Genomic DNA, 18,339 nt, shown 5'->3' on the forward strand with positions numbered 1-18,339 from the left:
CTCCCGCCCCTTCACCGAGCTGCTGTTAGAAGATAAGTGAGAGTGAAGTGTGGTGAAGTTCAGGAGCTGAGAGGCAACGAGAATAACAGAGTTCGGATCTTGATACAACTTTTGTCAGTTAAAGGGAAACTGAGATCCAGGACGGTGAGATGGTCCGTTGTTCGATCATAAGTGTGTTTTAATGTGTTTTTACTTGTGTTTTTCATTAGTGAAGCACTTTGTAAGTTGGTTTTTATTCCATTGAAAAGATTCGTTAACTTTTCTGGAAACTTTGAAGAATGTGAATATTACAACCTGTGCTGTTGTGAACTGAATGTGACAGTTCCCAGAGCAACTATTCACTTTGAAATGTGATAACACAGATAAAAAACTCACAACCAGCTCCTCCCAGTCAGGACATGTCTGTGTCTCCTCCCTTCACAGATGTGTAAGTGTAAGAACCAGTGAACAACAAGCTGTGAACTGTGGGAGATGAGTCACTGCAGGGAGTGAACGAGAGGGGGAGGAGCAGAGATCTGTATCTGTTCAGAGGAAGTGAACCTGTTCTACAGTCTCTGGCACCAGCTGAAATGGCGCAGCAAGAAAATCAACTGGACAGAGAAATGTTCTGCTGTTCGATCTGTCTGGATCTACTGAAGGATCCGGTGACTACTGGCTGTGGACACAGCTACTGTAAGAGCTGTATTAACACCCACTGGGACAAAGAGGAGGAGAGAGGAAGCTACAGCTGCCCTCAGTGTAGAGAGACCTTCACACCGAGGCCTGTCCTGGTGAAAAACACCATGTTAGCTGGTTTAGTGGAGGTGCTGAAGAAGACTGGACTCCAAGCTGCTCCTGCTGATCACTGCTATGCTGGACCTGAAGATGTGGCCTGTGATGTCTGCACTGGGAGAAAACTGAAAGCTCTCAAGTCCTGTTTGAATTGTTTTGCCTCTTATTGTGAAAAACACCTCCAGCCTCATCTTCAGTCAGCTCCATTGAAGAAGCACAAGCTGGTGGAGCCCTCGGAGAAGCTCCAGGAGAACATCTGCTCTCGTCACGATGAGGTGATGAAGATGTTCTGCCGCACTGATCAGCAGTGTATCTGTTATCTCTGCCCTGTGGATGAACATAAAGACCACGACACAGTGTCAGCTGCAGCAGAAAGGACTGAGAGGCAGAGAGAGCTCGGGCTGAGGAGACAAACAATCCAGCAGAGAGTCCAGGACAGAGAGAAAGATGTGAAGCTGCTTCAACAGGAGGAGGAGGCCATCAATGGTTCTGCTGATAAAGCAGTGGAGGACAGTGAGAAGATCTTCACTGAGCTGATCCGTCTGCTGGAGAAAAGAAGCTCTGATGTGAAGCAGCAGATCAGATCCCAGCAGGAAACTGAAGTGAGTCGAGTCAGAGAGCTTCAGGAGAGACTGGAGCAGGAGATCACTGAGCTGAAGAGGAAAGACCATGAACTGAAGCAGCTCTCAGACACAGAGGATCACACCCAGTTTCTACACAACTACCCCTCACTGTCACCACTCAGTGAATCTACACACTCATCCAGCATCAGGATCCGTCCTCTGAGGTACTTTGAGGACGTGACAGCAGCTGTGTCACGGGTCAGAGGTCGACTACAGGACATTCTGAGTGAGACAGAGACAGAGATTTTACAGATTGTGTCTCAAGTGGATGTTTTACTGCCACAACCAGAGCCAGAGACCAGAGCTGACTTCTTAAGATATCCACAGAAAATCACACTGGATCCAAACACAGTAAACAGACGTCTGTTATTATCTGAGGGAAACAGAAAAGTAACATGTATGAGAAAGAACAGTCTTATTCTAATCACCCAGACAGATTCACTGTTAGGCGTCAGGTCCTGAGTAGAGAGAGTCTGACTGGACGTTGTTACTGGGAGGTGGAGGTGGAGGTGGGAGAAGGAGTTGGTGTAGCAGTCACATACAAGAATATCAGTGGAGCAGGAGACTCACATGAATGTGAATTTGGATTAAATGATAAATCTTGGTCATTATATTGTTGTAAAAACAGTTATCACTTTCATTACAACAGCAGCAACACTCCAGTGTCAGGTCCTTGGTCCTCCAGAGTAGGAGTGTACCTGGATCCCAGTGCAGGTGTTCTGTCCTTCTACAGCGTCTCTGGCACCATGACTCTCCTCCACAGAGTCCAGACCACATTCACTCAGCCTCTCTATGCTGGAGTTAATGTTTATCCTGGATCCACAGCTGAGTTCTGTAAACTCAAATAGACTCGAGTCATTAAAAGCAGTGATTTAGATTCTGTGTTTAAATCTTTAACTTCTTTTGTCTCCATGTTTGTTGATCAAAGTTCGTCATGGTGACGTTTCTGCTCCACACAGAGATCAGCTGTCAATCAAACACTGACCTTCCTTTATCACACATATTCAGTTCTCACTTTGTAAAGACAGAAATCTATAATTACACTGACATGAATGTGTTTGAAAGATCTAATGTTGCTGTTGTTTTCTAAATCAAAGTAGAAATAAGGTTCTGTGATGTTTTATAAACTGTATTGATCCTGATATATACGTATATAATTTTGTATTTCTTCAACAAATAAAAATCATATCAAATGTGTGACGAAGCTGAAGTTTTAAATACATAACACAGTTGTTCAATCCAGTCTTTCTACTTGTTCTACTCAAGTAAAGTAGAGACACATGACACATGTATTGAAGTACAGCAACAAAGTAAATGTACTTTGTAAAATCCCACACAAAATACTGGTTCACCCGCACCCCCCCTCGTGGAGCACCAGTCTCATTCAGCCGTGCAGACACTTGGGGTTTGACCTTTGTTTCCCACAGTTCATGTTTCAGCTCCAACCAAAAGTCCCTCAGACCAACAGCACAACACAACCACTCTGGAGCTGTAGGGGGCGGTGTTGCACATGAAGCGCCGCTCGACCGCCGCCGAAGAAGCGACTCGCCCTCGTGTGTCGTCGCTGCTGCAGCGGAGGAGAGTTTGGGGTTCGCTCACCGGACACACTTCCGTCGGTGCTGCCTTGCTCCCCCCCTCCTCCAGCCCTGCGTCTCCATCGGTCTGACTGACAGTGGGGACAAGAGCAGCCAACTGGAAAATACTGAGGAGGTGTAGTTACCTGGCTCTTGTTTGGTTTTGAGTTTTTCCAGGTTTACAAGGCAGACGATGATGAGTGTCATTATTATTATTGTAATTATCATTATATTAATTATTGTTACTTGCATTCACAGTATATTTGTTGAGCGCCAGCAAGAGCAAACTCCACCAACCTATTACAATAAAGCTCCCGCTTCCACGATTACCAGTGACGAGCGTGTGTACATGTTAACGTTTATATACGACTCTAACAAAATGGAATTCTATCAATAGAGTGAGATATTTAGTTATCAAATGAAAGGAACTGTTTCAAGTAAAGAACCCTCCTTTGTACTGACATCAGTGAGCCCTAAAGCGTGCTTGTTTTCATGTTTCCCATTCTCTGGACTCCAGGGTTCCTATGCAGGTGGGAAAGTGAAACCTTTGACCTTCTCCAGGTCTGTGAAATGTTGGAAAGTAGAATTTCTCTGAAGAGTTTTATGACTTTAACTTCAGGTGTGGTGGTACTTGCTGCGACAGGATCTCTCTTACTACAGCTTTGCTAAATGTGTCTGAAAGATTCCTCGAACAACTCTGGACAAAGTCTGGAATATTGGAAAGGGAAACCTTGTGTAGGAACCCTGCGACCGTCTGACCCCGTATTGCTTGTTGCCTCCAGCAGCTCAGCAGGCGAGATGCAAACATTGTTCATCTTTATTTTCTTATGAGTGTCTATGCTAATTTTTAACCCACAAAGAACTCAGGAGCCAAAATGTCCCTTTGTTCCTCCTCCTCTGTTTAGAATGATGAGGTCCGACCAAGCAGCTGACAGGGCCTTCGTTTACAGGTGCACTTGTTTCGGGGTCTTTCCTCCGACAGTAGCAGATGGTTCACGCTGGAAGTCCGACCTGAAAATCAATCCACAGAAAAGAGTTTGATTTACGGTTGAACTGAAATTTGAATTCTTTTTGTGGTATCATTAAAAGTGTGAATGATACCACAGCTATCGTTGACACTTTTATTTCATGTGCGAAGCGTCGTCTGACAGTCGGCTGCTGTCCACTTCAGAAGTGTGCTCCTGACTGGAGAATGTCCTGTTCCTGTTGTGTCACAGACTAAACGTTGATAAAACAGGTCTTTGGTTTGTCCTCATTTTCAACAGGTGCTAATAGCGTCTCCCTCAGTCCCTTCCAACCAGAGACTGCAAATAAAGACGCGTCTCCACTTCCTCCCACTGTCTGGAAATGAAGACAAAATGTATCCAGGACACAAAGCCTGAGCAGGAGCGATGGTGGAGTTGATCCTCCCGTCTCCAGTTTTATTCACGTACAGAGGTTGATTCAAGCTGCTGCACAGGGACATTCAAAACAACACACAGGGACGGAATTGGTAGAAAAATTGACAATTTGAAAGAGTAAAATACTAAATGCAATGGATGGTGCTTTGTTGAGAGCACGAGTCCATTGGTCCCAGTGCTGCATGCATCATGAAATAAGGAATTAACACCAAACTTATCAGAAACATGAAGTGTGAGAAGGACGACCTGAAACGTCAGAAACCATCTTTCACAAACATTCATTTAAAGTCTTTTTAGTTTGGTCCGTGTCCCATCTGCTAACACGGAGTAGGCAGGGTTTATAACTCGACTGCAGTCGCACCCTGTCCTGTCCCTCCACACAGGGAGGCTCCGGTTGAAACTGGATTCAAACCGACAACCTTCTCTCTGTGACACAACAGCATTAAACGCTCAGCCACCGTGCCGCGCCTGGTTGAAGCAGCAGTATGTTCAATATGTTCAGCGCCTGCCTACACAGATATAAGTCAAATAACCCAAACTTCTCCCTGGACAACATGAATGTAGGGGGCGCTGTCTTAGAAGAAACATCAGTTGAAAACCGTCATTTCTTCTTTGCAAAAGGAAGAATTTTAATTTCAGTTCCACTTGTTGGGCAGTGAAAGACTTGCTGCTCGTTGGCTTTTGTGATAAACTGACTCGGTCACTGTTATTATTATTTCGTCCCGTTCAACCTCGACTACACGCTAGCATTTGTCTGTCTAGTTGTAATTTCCTCAAGCTGCTGCTGAAATTTAAGAGCATTCAGGTATGAAAAGCCCCAAATTCACCCGTCTCCAGCCGACCTTCACTACCCACGATCCCTCGGGGGTGAGCCCTTGTTTTGTTTGAACCTGATCCTCCTCTGGCCTCTTTAGTGCTCAAATCCTGGATGGAGAAATAAAACCTTCAGTATTGTCAACTGCACAGCGGCTACCACGCTTTCAAAATAAAGAACCAAACACTTTAGGAAGTCGACTTCGCAGCTGTATGCTCGCCGCTCGCAGGGAAACGGGAAGGCCGAAGCTTTTCCTCCGTCTTTTTTCCCCCGGAGACCCGATTTGACGATTCTCCTCACGGCGCAGCAAACGTTTTCTGTACTTTTTCCTTTTCTTCCCCGAGTCGCAAGCAGTCCCACCATCGTTTAGAAACTTTCTTAGACAAAGTGTTGTCTCTTTCTGAGTAAGGTCTGAAACCTATGCATGCCATAGTAAAGTGGTGGTAAGATCAAGTTAGATGTCTCTTATTTTATTCTTTTTGTTTCTCCTTCTTTTAGCCAGTTCACAGTGTATACGGAAGATGTCAAGTTGTCCACTGCTGACTGTGCGTCCATTTGGAGAAAGAAATGTGCAATTTGTGTGAGGGTGAAAAGATTTATATTAAAAATGACAAATGATGACAGCACTTGTGTGGATGCTGCATGACTCCTGGAGCTGAAGTCCGTCTCGCCTCTGAAACCAGTCGAGTTCTGCTTTTATACTGGAGTCGTGACCGGCTGAGGCTGTGCAGAGTTGAGCCTAAATAATGTGTTGTCCAAACACACTCCTGCAAAGTATGGACACTTTTAGACAAGAGCTCTGTGTAGATGATGTAATATCTGGGCCTATTTAATAACCTTCCTTCTCTAACGACAGAATATACGATGAACAAATATCTTCAATATTCTCTTTGTTGTCACTTGTTTGTCCAAGGCAGCGTCTACAAGTTCACGTCCCACCAACGCTAGATAGATATTTTTTTCTTTGTGGCCAAAATTCATATTTGGGTCTTACTCACTTCAGACATGATTATGTTTCATTTAAAGGTCCAGTGTGTAAGATTCAGCTGAAAGGTTCTATTGGCAGAAACTGAATATAAAATAATCCTTGTGATGTTTTCACTTGTGAGTTTCATCTAAATTGTACGAATTCTTTTCTTTACCCGAGAATGGGTCCTTTATACTTAAATACTTAAATACTTTATATTTACATCAGGAGCAGGTCCTCTCTACGGAGGCAGCCATGTTTTTTACAGTAGCCCAGACTGGACAAACTAAACTTTTTGAGTTTCTATGACAACTGAAGCTTCCACAGGTTCTCTGTCATGTTTGTGAGGGGGGGGTATTCAGCTGCAACATGACACTTCACCACCAGATGTCCCTGAATTCTATGAATTGAACCTTTAATGTAGAACATGTAAAACCTGCTCATGTCCATGTTCACTGCTGGACAAGCTGAGAAAGTGCAGTCATCAGGTTATTGGGTTGTTTGTATGAACATCCCATTCTTGTGAACACGATATCTAAAAACTGCCTTGAGGGAATTTCTTCAACTTTGGTACAAACAATCGTTTTGACTCAGAGATGAAACGATACGAATGTGGAGTCAGAAATCCAGGCAGCAGTGACCTCATCATTGTGAATGCACTTTTTCAGGAACGCCTGAAACTGCACCTGTTGGCAGAGGCGTACAACCACTGGACAGTGATTCTAGTTTGCTACTGATCTGTCAATCATCCGTTTTCTCAAATAACTAAGTATGTAACGTATGATCGAGTAAATCGCAGCAAAAGAAGAACATAGTTATCATTAACATCGTTAATCATTAAAAAGGCTGCAGAAAGCTGGATTTTCCGCTCAGCGTCACAGTTTGTTGACGTTTTTGCAGAACTCGTCACTCGTCTCCTCTGAAACTGCAGCTGCACAGTGAAAAACCCACTCTCACTTCTTCCTGTGCTCCTTCCTTCACTTGTATTTGTACCCTCCATGTTTGCTTCTCAGCAGCAGGGTGTGTAGAAAACCCTGAAGGGTCACACACTGTCTCAATTTCCCAGGAGTTTTAAGTTTTGTGAACTTTGTTCTAATGACCACCAGGCACTTAAAATGTGTGTGACGCCACCAAGTGGTTTGTTGATGTACTCCTCGCCGTGGATTTCACTCCCACTAGATCGTCAGGCTCTCGCTCAGTTGACGCAGAGTCACGAGTCGATTTCCCCCCAAATCAGCCCATTTTCCCTCAGTGCGTCTGTGTGACATGGACAAACACGAGCTGAGGAAATGTACGTTAGCGTTTCTAAAGTCAGTGTATGAACAGCTTTAACAACACAAGACCGAGTCCTGGTCTCATCAGACGTCACAGCCCCAACGATGCTCACATCTGATCCCAGCGGCTTTTCAGAAAACGCTTTAGTCCAAACTAATGGTCCGTTGGGCTCGTTCCCTGCCGACTGACCGCGATCAGCAACACGTGGCAGTCGGCTGCAGTCTGTGACCTTTGATTGGCCGAAGCAGACTGGTCCTTGCTGCAGTCTGTGACCTTTGATTGGCCGAAGCAGACTGGTCCTTGCTGCAGTCTGTGACCTTTGATTGGCCGAAGCAGACTGGTCCTTGCTGCATGGATTTCACTGGGAACACGGGGCAGTTAAAATGTCAAGATGTTTTGAAATGCATCGACAGGAACATTTCCTTACGTCATCAACATGTCCAAACCCAAATCTGTCCGTTTGTTAGGATTGTAACACACATAAATCCTGTTATTCCCGTTTTCCTTTACTCCCCACAGGGATGTAAGTAAAACGAGTATTTCACACGGCCTTACTCCCTGCTGACGTGCCGTCTCAGTCGTGACAGGCGATCTTCACTGCCTTAAGATCACAAGCTGCACTGAGGTAAATCAGGGACTCAGAGATCAGAGGCGTCCTGGGGCCAGGCCATGAAGAGCCTTACAAGTCATCAACAAAGATTTAAATCAGTCCTGAAACAAACGGGCAGCAAATTAAAAAAAACATAAAACAGTTGTGCTGTGATCATATGTTGGTTCTAGTTCAGAGTTTTGTACAGACTGCAGATGTTTCAGGGTTTTCTGCTTCAGAGAAAAGGCCACCGCACGAGTCCACGTGCGAGATCATCTCTTACATTTCATATGGATCTGATTTTGGAAGAATTGATTAAAAAACCCATTTTGTGATGTGGTGCTCAAAGGAGAGGCTCCAGTCACATGTCTGGCAGCATGTGGTCAGTAGAGGGCAGTATTTCCTCAGTGAGCTGGTGTGAGGGAGGTTTTATTTTCTTACGTCTCCTGTTATTAAAGGTGGATTTCTTCTTTTTCATTTCTCTGATGATAAGCCTCCATCTTAACACTCAGCCAGCTCCACTCTGTCCATATGTGTCCTTGTTGCGTCTCTCTCAGATCTACAGTGAAGACAGACCTTCACACCGAGGCCTGTCCTGGTCGGCCACAGTGTTTCTTCACGTGGAATTCAACTTTGGAGAACTTTGACCTGTGAAAGTCATTAAGTGCCGTCTGATCTGGGTTAACTGTCGAATGACGTGGACTTTGTCAAGTTATCAGTGTTAATAAAACACACCCTGAACATCCTGGAATGAAGCAAAGCTTGTCATTGGCTCCTCATTGCAAAGACAACGAGTTTTACTCTGACTACATATTAACTTGCTCCCGCCCCTTCACCGAGCTGCTGTTAGAAGATAAGTGAGAGTGAAGTGTGGTGAAGTTCAGGAGCTGAGAGGCAACGAGAATAACAGAGTTCGGATCTTGATACAACTTTTGTCAGTTAAAGGGAAACTGAGATCCAGGACGGTGAGATGGTCCGTTGTTCGATCATAAGTGTGTTTTAATGTGTTTTTACTTGTGTTTTTCATTAGTGAAGCACTTTGTAAGTTGGTTTTTATTCCATTGAAAAGATTCGTTAACTTTTCTGGAAACTTTGAAGAATGTGAATCTTACAACCTGTGCTGTTGTGAGCTGAATGTGACAGTTCCCAGAGCAACTATTCACTTTGAAATGTGCTAACACAGATAAAAAACTCACAACCAGCTCCTCCCTGTCAGGATGTGTCTGTGTCTCCTCCCTTCACAGATGTGTAAGTGTAAGGACCAATGAACAACAAGCTGTGAACTGTGGGAGATGAGTCACTGCAGGGAGTGAACGAGAGGGGGAGGAGCAGAGATCTGTATCTGTTCAGAGGAAGTGAACCTGTTCTACAGTCACTGGCACCAGCTGAAATGGCGCAGCAAGAAAATCAACTGGACAGAGAAATGTTCTGCTGTTCGATCTGTCTGGATCCACTGAAGGATCCGGTGACTACTGGCTGTGGACACAGCTACTGTAAGAGCTGTATTAACACCCACTGGGACAAAGAGGAGGAGACAGGAAGCTACAGCTGCCCTGAGTGTAGACAGACCTTCACACCGAGGCCTGTCCTGGTGAAAAACACCATGTTAGCTGGTTTAGTGGAGGTGCTGAAGAAGACTGGACTCCAAGCTGCTCCTGCTGATCACTGCTATGCTGGACCTGAAGATGTGGCCTGTGATGTCTGCACTGGGAGAAAACTGAAAGCTCTCAAGTCCTGTTTGAATTGTTTTGCCTCTTATTGTGAAAAACACCTCCAGCCTCATCTTCAGTCAGCTCCATTGAAGAAGCACAAGCTGGTGGAGCCCTCGGAGAAGCTCCAGGAGAACATCTGCTCTCGTCACGATGAGGTGATGAAGATGTTCTGCCGCACTGATCAGCAGTGTATCTGTTATCTCTGCCCTGTGGATGAACATAAAGACCACGACACAGTGTCAGCTGCAGCAGAAAGGACTGAGAGGCAGAGAGAGCTCGGGCTGAGGAGACAAACAATCCAGCAGAGAGTCCAGGACACAGAGAAAGATGTGAAGCTGCTTCAACAGGAGGAGGAGGCCGTCAATGGCTCTGCTGATAAAGCAGTGGAGGACAGTGAGAAGATCTTCACTGAGCTGATCCGTCTGCTGGAGAAAAGAAGCTCTGATGTGAAGCAGCAGATCAGATCCCAGCAGGAAACTGAAGTGAGTCGAGTCAGAGAGCTTCAGGAGAGACTGGAGCAGGAGATCACTGAGCTGAAGAGGAAAGACCATGAACTGAAGCAGCTCTCAGACACAGAGGATCACACCCAGTTTCTACACAACTACCCCTCACTGTCACCACTCAGTGAATCTACACACTCATCCAGCATCAGGATCCGTCCTCTGAGGTACTTTGAGGACGTGACAGCAGCTGTGTCACGGGTCAGAGGTCGACTACAGGACATTCTGAGTGAGACAGAGACAGAGATTTTACAGATTGTGTCTCAAGTGGATGTTTTACTGCCACAACCAGAGCCAGAGACCAGAGCTGACTTCTTAAGATATCCACAGAAAATCACACTGGATCCAAACACAGCAAACAGACGTCTGTTATTATCTGAGGGAAACAGAAAAGTAACATGTATGAGAGAAGAACAGTCTTATTCTAATCACCCAGACAGATTCACTGTTAGGCGTCAGGTCCTGAGTAGAGAGAGTCTGACTGGACGTTGTTACTGGGAGGTGGAGGTGGAGGTGGGAGGAGGAGTTGGTGTAGCAGTCACATACAAGAATATCAGTGGAGCAGGAGACTCACATGAATGTGAATTTGGATTAAATGATAAATCTTGGTCATTATATTGTTGTAAAAACAGTTATCACTTTCATTACAACAGCAGCAACACTCCAGTGTCAGGTCCTGTGTCCTCCAGAGTAGGAGTGTACCTGGATCCCAGTGCAGGTGTTCTGTCCTTCTACAGCGTCTCTGACACCATGACTCTCCTCCACAGAGTCCAGACCACATTCACTCAGCCTCTCTATGCTGGAGTTAATGTTTATCCTGGATCCACAGCTGAGTTCTGTAAACTCAAATAGACTCGAGTCATTAAAAGCAGTGATTTAGATTCTGTGTTTAAATCTTTAACTTCTTTTGTCTCCATGTTTGTTGATCAAAGTTCGTCGTGGTGACGTTTCTGCTCCACACAGAGATCAGCTGTCAATCAAACACTGACCTTCCTTTATCACACATATTCAGTTCTCACTTTGTAAAGACAGAAATCTATAATTACACTGACATGAATGTGTTTGAAAGATCTAATGTTGCTGTTGTTTTCTAAATCAATGTAGAAATCAGGTTGTGTGATGTTTTATAAATTGTATTGATCCTGATATATACGTATATAATTTTGTATTTCTTCAACAAATAAAAATCATATCAAATGTGTGACGAAGCTGAAGTTTTAAATACATAACACAGTTGTTCAATCCAGTCTTTCTACTTGTTGTACTCAAGTAAAGTAGAGACACATGACACATGTATTGACGTACAGCAACAAAGTAAATGTACTTTGTAAAATCCCACACAAAATACTGGTTCACCCGCACCCCCCCTCGTGGAGCACCAGTCTCATTCAGCCGTGCAGACACTTGGGGTTTGACCTTTGTTTCCCACAGTTCATGTTTCAGCTCCAACCAAAAGTCCCTCAGACCAACAGCACAACACGACCACTCTGGAGCTGTAGGGGGCGGTGTTGCACATGAAGCGCCGCTCGACCGCCGCCGAAGAAGCGACTCGCCCTCGTGTGTCGTCGCTGCTGCAGCGGAGGAGAGTTTGGGGTTCGCTCACTGGACACACTTCCGTCGGTGCTGCCTTGCTCCCCCCCTCCTCCAGCCCTGCGTCTCCATCGGTCTGACTGACAGTGGGGACAAGAGCAGCCAACTGGAAAATACTGAGGAGGTGTAGTTACCTGGCTCTTGTTTGGTTTTGAGTTTTTCCAGGTTTACAAGGCACGGTGCAGACGATGATGAGTGTCATTATTATTATTGTAATTATCATTATATTAATTATTGTTACTTGCATTCACAGTATATTTGTTGAGCGCCAGCAAGAGCAAACTCCACCAACCTATTACAATAAAGCTCCCGCTTCCACGATTACCAGTGACGAGCGTGTGTACATGTTAACGTTTATATACGACTCTAACAAAATGGAATTCTATCAATAGAGTGAGATATTTAGTTATCAAATGAAAGGAACTGTTTCAAGTAAAGAACCCTCCTTTGTACTGACATCAGTGAGCCCTAAAGCGTGCTTGTTTTCATGTTTCCCATTCTCTGGACTCCAGGGTTCCTATGCAGGTGGGAAAGTGAAACCTTTGACCTTCTCCAGGTCTGTGAAATGTTGGAAAGTAGAATTTCTCTGAAGAGTTTTATGACTTTAACTTCAGGTGTGGTGGTACTTGCTGCGACAGGATCTCTCTTACTACAGCTTTGCTAAATGTGTCTGAAAGATTCCTCGAACAACTCTGGACAAAGTCTGGAATATTGGAAAGGGAAACCTTGTGTAGGAACCCTGCGACCGTCTGACCCCGTATTGCTTGTTGCCTCCAGCAGCTCAGCAGGCGAGATGCAAACATTGTTCATCTTTATTTTCTTATCAGTGTCTATGCTAATTTTTAACCCACAAAGAACTCAGGAGCCAAAATGTCCCTTTGTTCCTCCTCCTCTGTTTAGAATGATGAGGTCCGACCAAGCAGCCGACAGGGCCTTCGTTTACAGGTGCACTTGTTTCGGGGTCTTTCCTCCGACAGTAGCAGATGGTTCACGCTGGAAGTCCGACCTGAAAATCAAGCCACAGAAAAGAGTTTGATTTACGGTTGAACTGAAATTTGAATTCTTTTTGTGGTATCATTAAAAGTGTAAATGATACCACAGCTATCGTTGACACTTTTATTTCATGTGCGAGCGTCGTCTGACAGTCGGCTGCTGTCCACTTCAGAAGTGTGCTCCTGACTGGAGAATGTCCTGTTCCTGTTGTGTCACAGACTAAACGTTGATAAAACAGGTCTTTGGTTTGTCCTCATTTTCAACAGGTGCTAATAGCGTCTCCCTCAGTCCCTTCCAACCAGAGACTGCAAATAAAGACGCGTCTCCACTTCCTCCCACTGTCTGGAAATGAAGACAAAATGTATCCAGGACACAAAGCCTGAACAGGAGCGATGGTGGAGTTGATCCTCCCGTCTCCAGTTTTATTCACGTACAGAGGTTGATTCAAGCTGCTGCACAGGGACATTCAAAACAACACACAGGGACGGAATTGGTAGAAAAATTGACAATTTGAAAGAGTAAAATACTAAATGCAATGGATGGTGCTTTGTTGAGAGCACGAGTCCGTTGGTCCCAGTGCTGCATGCATCATGAAATAAGGAATTAAAACCAAACTTATCAGAAACATGAAGTGTGAGAAGGACGACCTGAAACGTCAGAAACCATCTTTCACAAACATTTATTTAAAGTCTTTTTAGTTTGGTCCGTGTCCCATCTGCTAACACGGAGTAGGCAGGGTTTATAACTCGACTGCAGTCGCACCCTGTCCTGTCCCTCCACACAGGGAGGCTCCGGTTGAAACTGGATTCAAACTGACAACCTTCTCTCTGTGACACAACAGCATTAAACGCTCAGCCACCGTGCCGCGCCTGGTTGAAGCAGCAGTGTGTTCAATATGTTCAGCGCCTGCCTACACAGATATAAGTCAAATAACCCAAACTTCTCCCTGGACAACATGAATGTAGGGGGCGCTGTCTTAGAAGAAACATCAGTTGAAAACCGTCATTTCTTCTTTGCAAAAGGAAGAATTTTAATTTCAGTTCCACTTGTTGGGCAGTGAAAGACTTGCTGCTCGTTGGCTTTTCGGCTTTTGTGATAAACTGACTCGGTCACTGTTATTATTATTTCGTCCCGTTCAACCTCGACTACACGCTAGCATTTGTCTGTCTAGTTGTAATTTCCTCAAGCTGCTGCTGAAATTTAAGAGCATTCAGGTATGAAAAGCCCCAAATTCACCCGTCTCCAGCCGACCTTCACTACCCACGATCCCTCGGGGGTGAGCCCTTGTTTTGTTTGAACCTGATCCTCCTCTGGCCTCTTTAGTGCTCAAATCCTGGATGGAGAAATAAAACCTTCAGTATTGTCAACTGCACAGCGGCTACCACGCTTTCAAAATAAAGAACCAAACACTTTAGGGAGTCGACTTCGCAGCTGTATGTTCGTGCTCGCCGCTCGCAGGGAAACGGGAAGGCCGAAGCTTTTCCTCCGTCTTTTTTCCCCCGGAGACCCGATTTGACGATTCTCCTCACGGCGCAGCAAACGTTTTCTGTACTTTTTCCTTTTCCTCCCCCGAGTCGCAAGCAGTCCCACCATCGTTTAGAAACTTTCTTAGACAAAGTGTCTGTTGTCTCTTTCTGAGTAAGGTCTGAAACCTATGCATGCCATAGTAAAGTGGTGGTAAGATCAAGTTAGATGTCTCTTATTTTATTCTTTTTGTTTCTCCTTCTTTTAGCCAGTTCACAGTGTATACGGAAGATGTCAAGTTGTCCACTGCTGACTGTGCGTCCATTTGGAGAAAGAAATGTGCAATTTGTGTGAGGGTGAAAAGATTTATATTAAAAATGACAAATGATGACAGCACTTGTGTGGATGCTGCATGACTCCTGGAGCTGAAGTCCGTCTCGCCTCTGAAACCAGTCGAGTTCTGCTTTTATACTGGAGTCGTGACCGGCTGAGGCTGTGCAGAGTTGAGCCTAAATAATGTGTTGTCCAAACACACTCCTGCAAAGTATGGACACTTTTACACAAGAGCTCTGTGTAGATGATGTAATATCTGGGCCTATTTAATAACCTTCCTTCTCTAACGACAGAATATACGATGAACAAATATCTTCAATATTCTCTTTGTTGTCACTTGTTTGTCCAAGGCAGCGTCTACAAGTTCACGTCCCACCAACGCTAGATAGATATTTCTTTCTTTGTGGCCAAAATTCATATTTGGGTCTTACTCACTTCAGACATGATTATGTTTCATTTAAAGGTCCAGTGTGTAAGATTCAGCTGAAAGGTTCTATTGGCAGAAACTGAATATAAAATAATCCTCGTGATGTTTTCACTTGTGAGTTTCATCTAAATTGTACGAATTCTTTTCATTACCCGAGAATGGGTCATTTATATTTAAATACTTTATACTTAAATACTTTATACTTTATACTTTAAACTTAAATACTTTATACTTTATACTTAAATTCTTCATATTTAAATACTTTATATTTACATCAGGAGCAGGTCCTCTCTACGGAGGCAGCCATGTTTTTTACAGTAGCCCAGACTGGACAAACTAAACTTTTTGAGTTTCTATGACAACTGAAGCTTCCACAGGTTCTCTGTCATGTTTGTGGGGGGGGGGGGGGGGGGGGAGCTGCAACATGACACTTCACCACCAGATGTCCCTGAATTCTATGAATTGAACCTTTAATGTAGAACATGTAAAACCTGTTCATGTCCATGTTCACTGCTGGACAAGCTGAGAAAGTGCAGTCATCAGGTTATTGGGTTGTTTGTATGAACATCCCATTCTTGTGAACACGATATCTAAAAACTGCCTTGAGGGAATTTCTTCAACTTTGGTACAAACAATCGTTTTGACTCAGAGATGAAACGATACGAATGTGGAGTCAGAAATCCAGGCAGCAGTGACCTCATCATTGTGAATGCACTTTTTCAGGAACGCCTGAAACTGCACCTGTTGGCAGAGGCGTACAACCACTGGACAGTGATTCTAGTTTGCTACTGATCTGTCAATCATCCGTTTTCTCAAATAACTAAGTATGTAACGTATAATTGAGTAAATCGCAGCAAAAGAAGAACATAGTTATCGTTAACATCATTAATCATTAAAAAGGCTGCAGAAAGCTGGATTTTCCGCTCAGCGTCACAGTTTGTTGACGTTTTTGCAGAACTCGTCACTCGTCTCCTCTGAAACTGCAGCTGCACAGTGAAAAACCCACTCTCACTTCTTCCTGTGCTCCTTCCTTCACTTGTATTTGTACCCTCCATGTTTGCTTCTCAGCAGCAGGGTGTGTAGAAAACCCTGAAGGGTCACACACTGTCTCAATTTCCCAGGAGTTTTAAGTTTTGTGAACTTTGTTCTAATGACCACCAGGCACTTAAAATGTGTTTGACGCCACCAAGTGGTTTGTTGATGTACTCCTCGCCGTGGATTTCACTCCCACTAGATCGTCAGGCTCTCGCTCAGTTGACGCAGAGTCACGAGTCGATTTCCCCCCAAATCAGCCCATTTTCCCTCAGTGCGTCTGTGTGACATGGACAAACACGAGCTGAGGAAATGTACGTTAGCGTTTCTAAAGTCAGTGTATGAACAGCTTTAACAACACAAGACCGAGTCCTGGTCTCATCAGACGTCACAGCCCCAACGATGCTCACATCTGATTCCAGCGGCTTTTCAGAAAACGCTTTAGTCCAAACTAATGGTCCGTTGGGCTCGTTCCCTGCCGACTGACCGCGATCAGCAACACGTGGCAGTCGGCTGCAGTCTGTGACCTTTGATTGGCCGAAGCAGACTGGTCCTTGCTGCAGTCTGTGACCTTTGATTGGCCGAAGCAGACTGGTCCTTGCTGCAGTCTGTGACCTTTGATTGGCCGAAGCAGACTGGTCCTTGCTGCAGTCTGTGACCTTTGATTGGCCGAAGCAGACTGGTCCTTGCTACATGGATTTCACTGGGAACACGGGGCAGTTAAAATGTCAAGATGTTTTGAAATGTATCGACAGGAACATTTCCTTACGTCATCAACATGTCCAAACCCAAATCTGTCCGTTTGTTAGGATTGTAACACACATAAATCCTGTTATTCCCGTTTTCCTTTACTCCCCACAGGGATGTAAGTAAAACGAGTATTTCACACGGCCTTACTCCCTGCTGACGTGCCGTCTCAGTCGTGACAGGCGATCTTCACTGCCTTAAGATCACAAGCTGCACTGAGGTAAATCAGGGACTCAGAGATCAGAGGCGTCCTGGGGCCAGGCCATGAAGAGCCTTACAAGTCATCAACAAAGATTTAAATCAGTCCTGAAACAAACGGGCAGCAAATTAAAAAAATCATAAAACAGTTGTGCTGTGATCATATGTTGGTTCTAGTTCAGAGTTTTGTACAGACTGCAGATGTTTCAGGGTTTTCTGCTTCAGAGAAAAGGCCACCGCACGAGTCCACGGGCGAGATCATCTCTTACATTTCATATGGATCTGATTTTGGAAGAATTGATTAAAAAACCCATTTTGTGATGTGGTGCTCAAAGGAGAGGCTCCAGTCACATGTCTGGCAGCATGTGGTCAGTAGAGGGCAGTATTTCCTCAGTGAGCTGTTGTGAGGGAGGTTTTATTTTCTTACGTCTCCTGTTATTAAAGGTGGATTTCTTCTTTTTCATTTCTCTGATGATAAGCCTCCATCTTAACACTCAGCCAGCTCCACTCTGTCCATATGTGTCCTTGTTGCGTCTCTCTCAGATCTACAGTGAAGACAGACCTTCACACCGAGGCCTGTCCTGGTCGGCCACAGTGGTTCTTCACGTGGAATTCAACTTTGGAGAACTTTGACCTGTGAAAGTCATTAAGTGCCGTCTGATCTAGGTTAACTGTTGAATGACGTGGACTTTGTCAAGTTATCAGTGTTAATAAAACACACCCTGAACATTCTGGAATGAAGCAAAGCTTGTCATTGGCTCCTCATTGCAAAGACAACGAGTTTTACTCTGACTACATATTAACTTGCTCCCGCCCCTTCACCGAGCTGCTGTTAGAAGATAAGTGAGAGTGAAGTGTGGTGAAGTTCAGGAGCTGAGAGGCAACGAGAATAACAGAGTTCGGATCTTGATACAACTTTTGTCAGTTAAAGGGAAACTGAGATCCAGGACGGTGAGATGGTCCGTTGTTCGATCATAAGTGTGTTTTAATGTGTTTTTACTTGTGTTTTCATTAGTGAAGCACTTTGTAAGTTGGTTTTTATTTCATTGAAAAGATTCGTTAACTTTTCTGGAAACTTTGAAGAATGTGAATCTTACAACCTGTGCTGTTGTGAGCTGAATGTGACAGTTCCCAGAGCAACTATTCACTTTGAAATGTGCTAACACAGATAAAAACTCACAACCAGCTCCTCCCAGTCAGGATGTGTCTGTGTCTCCTCCCCTCACAGGTGTGTAAGTGTAAGAACCAGTGAACAACAAGCTGTGAACTGTGGGAGATGAGTCACTGCAGGGAGTGAACGAGAGGGGGAGGAGCAGAGATCTGTATCTGT

At 44.6% G+C, this 18,339-nt stretch overlaps 2 protein-coding genes across 2 annotated transcripts; both read left to right on the plus strand.

The window, feature by feature from the left end:
* Nucleotides 1–569: 569 nt before the first annotated feature.
* On the plus strand, nt 570–8,667 carry LOC117778380 (tripartite motif-containing protein 16-like). Its single transcript, XM_034613882.1, has 3 exons — nt 570–1,791; nt 7,944–7,947; nt 8,571–8,667. Exons 1-3 carry the CDS (start codon nt 570–572, stop codon nt 8,665–8,667), a joined length of 1,323 nt encoding a protein of 440 aa, XP_034469773.1.
* A 1,849-nt stretch (nt 8,668–10,516) lies between these two features.
* Nucleotides 10,517–11,058, plus strand: LOC117778381 (tripartite motif-containing protein 16-like protein; the record flags this gene model as incomplete). The annotated part of the gene is made up of 2 exons (XM_034613884.1): nt 10,517–11,013; nt 11,055–11,058. Coding segments are annotated over 2 exons (501 nt in total), but the record flags the coding sequence as incomplete, so codon positions are not given.
* Nucleotides 11,059–18,339: the final 7,281 nt, after the last annotated feature.

This window comes from Hippoglossus hippoglossus, chromosome 17 (assembly GCF_009819705.1).
Source record: "Hippoglossus hippoglossus isolate fHipHip1 chromosome 17, fHipHip1.pri, whole genome shotgun sequence".
NCBI lineage: Eukaryota > Metazoa > Chordata > Actinopteri > Pleuronectiformes > Pleuronectidae > Hippoglossus > Hippoglossus hippoglossus.

What these genes read in the sequence shown, in the direction of transcription:
- LOC117778380 (XM_034613882.1), top strand. Translation starts at nt 570, where the DNA reads ATGGCGCAGCAAGAAAATCAACTGGACAGAGAAATGTTCTGCTGTTCG.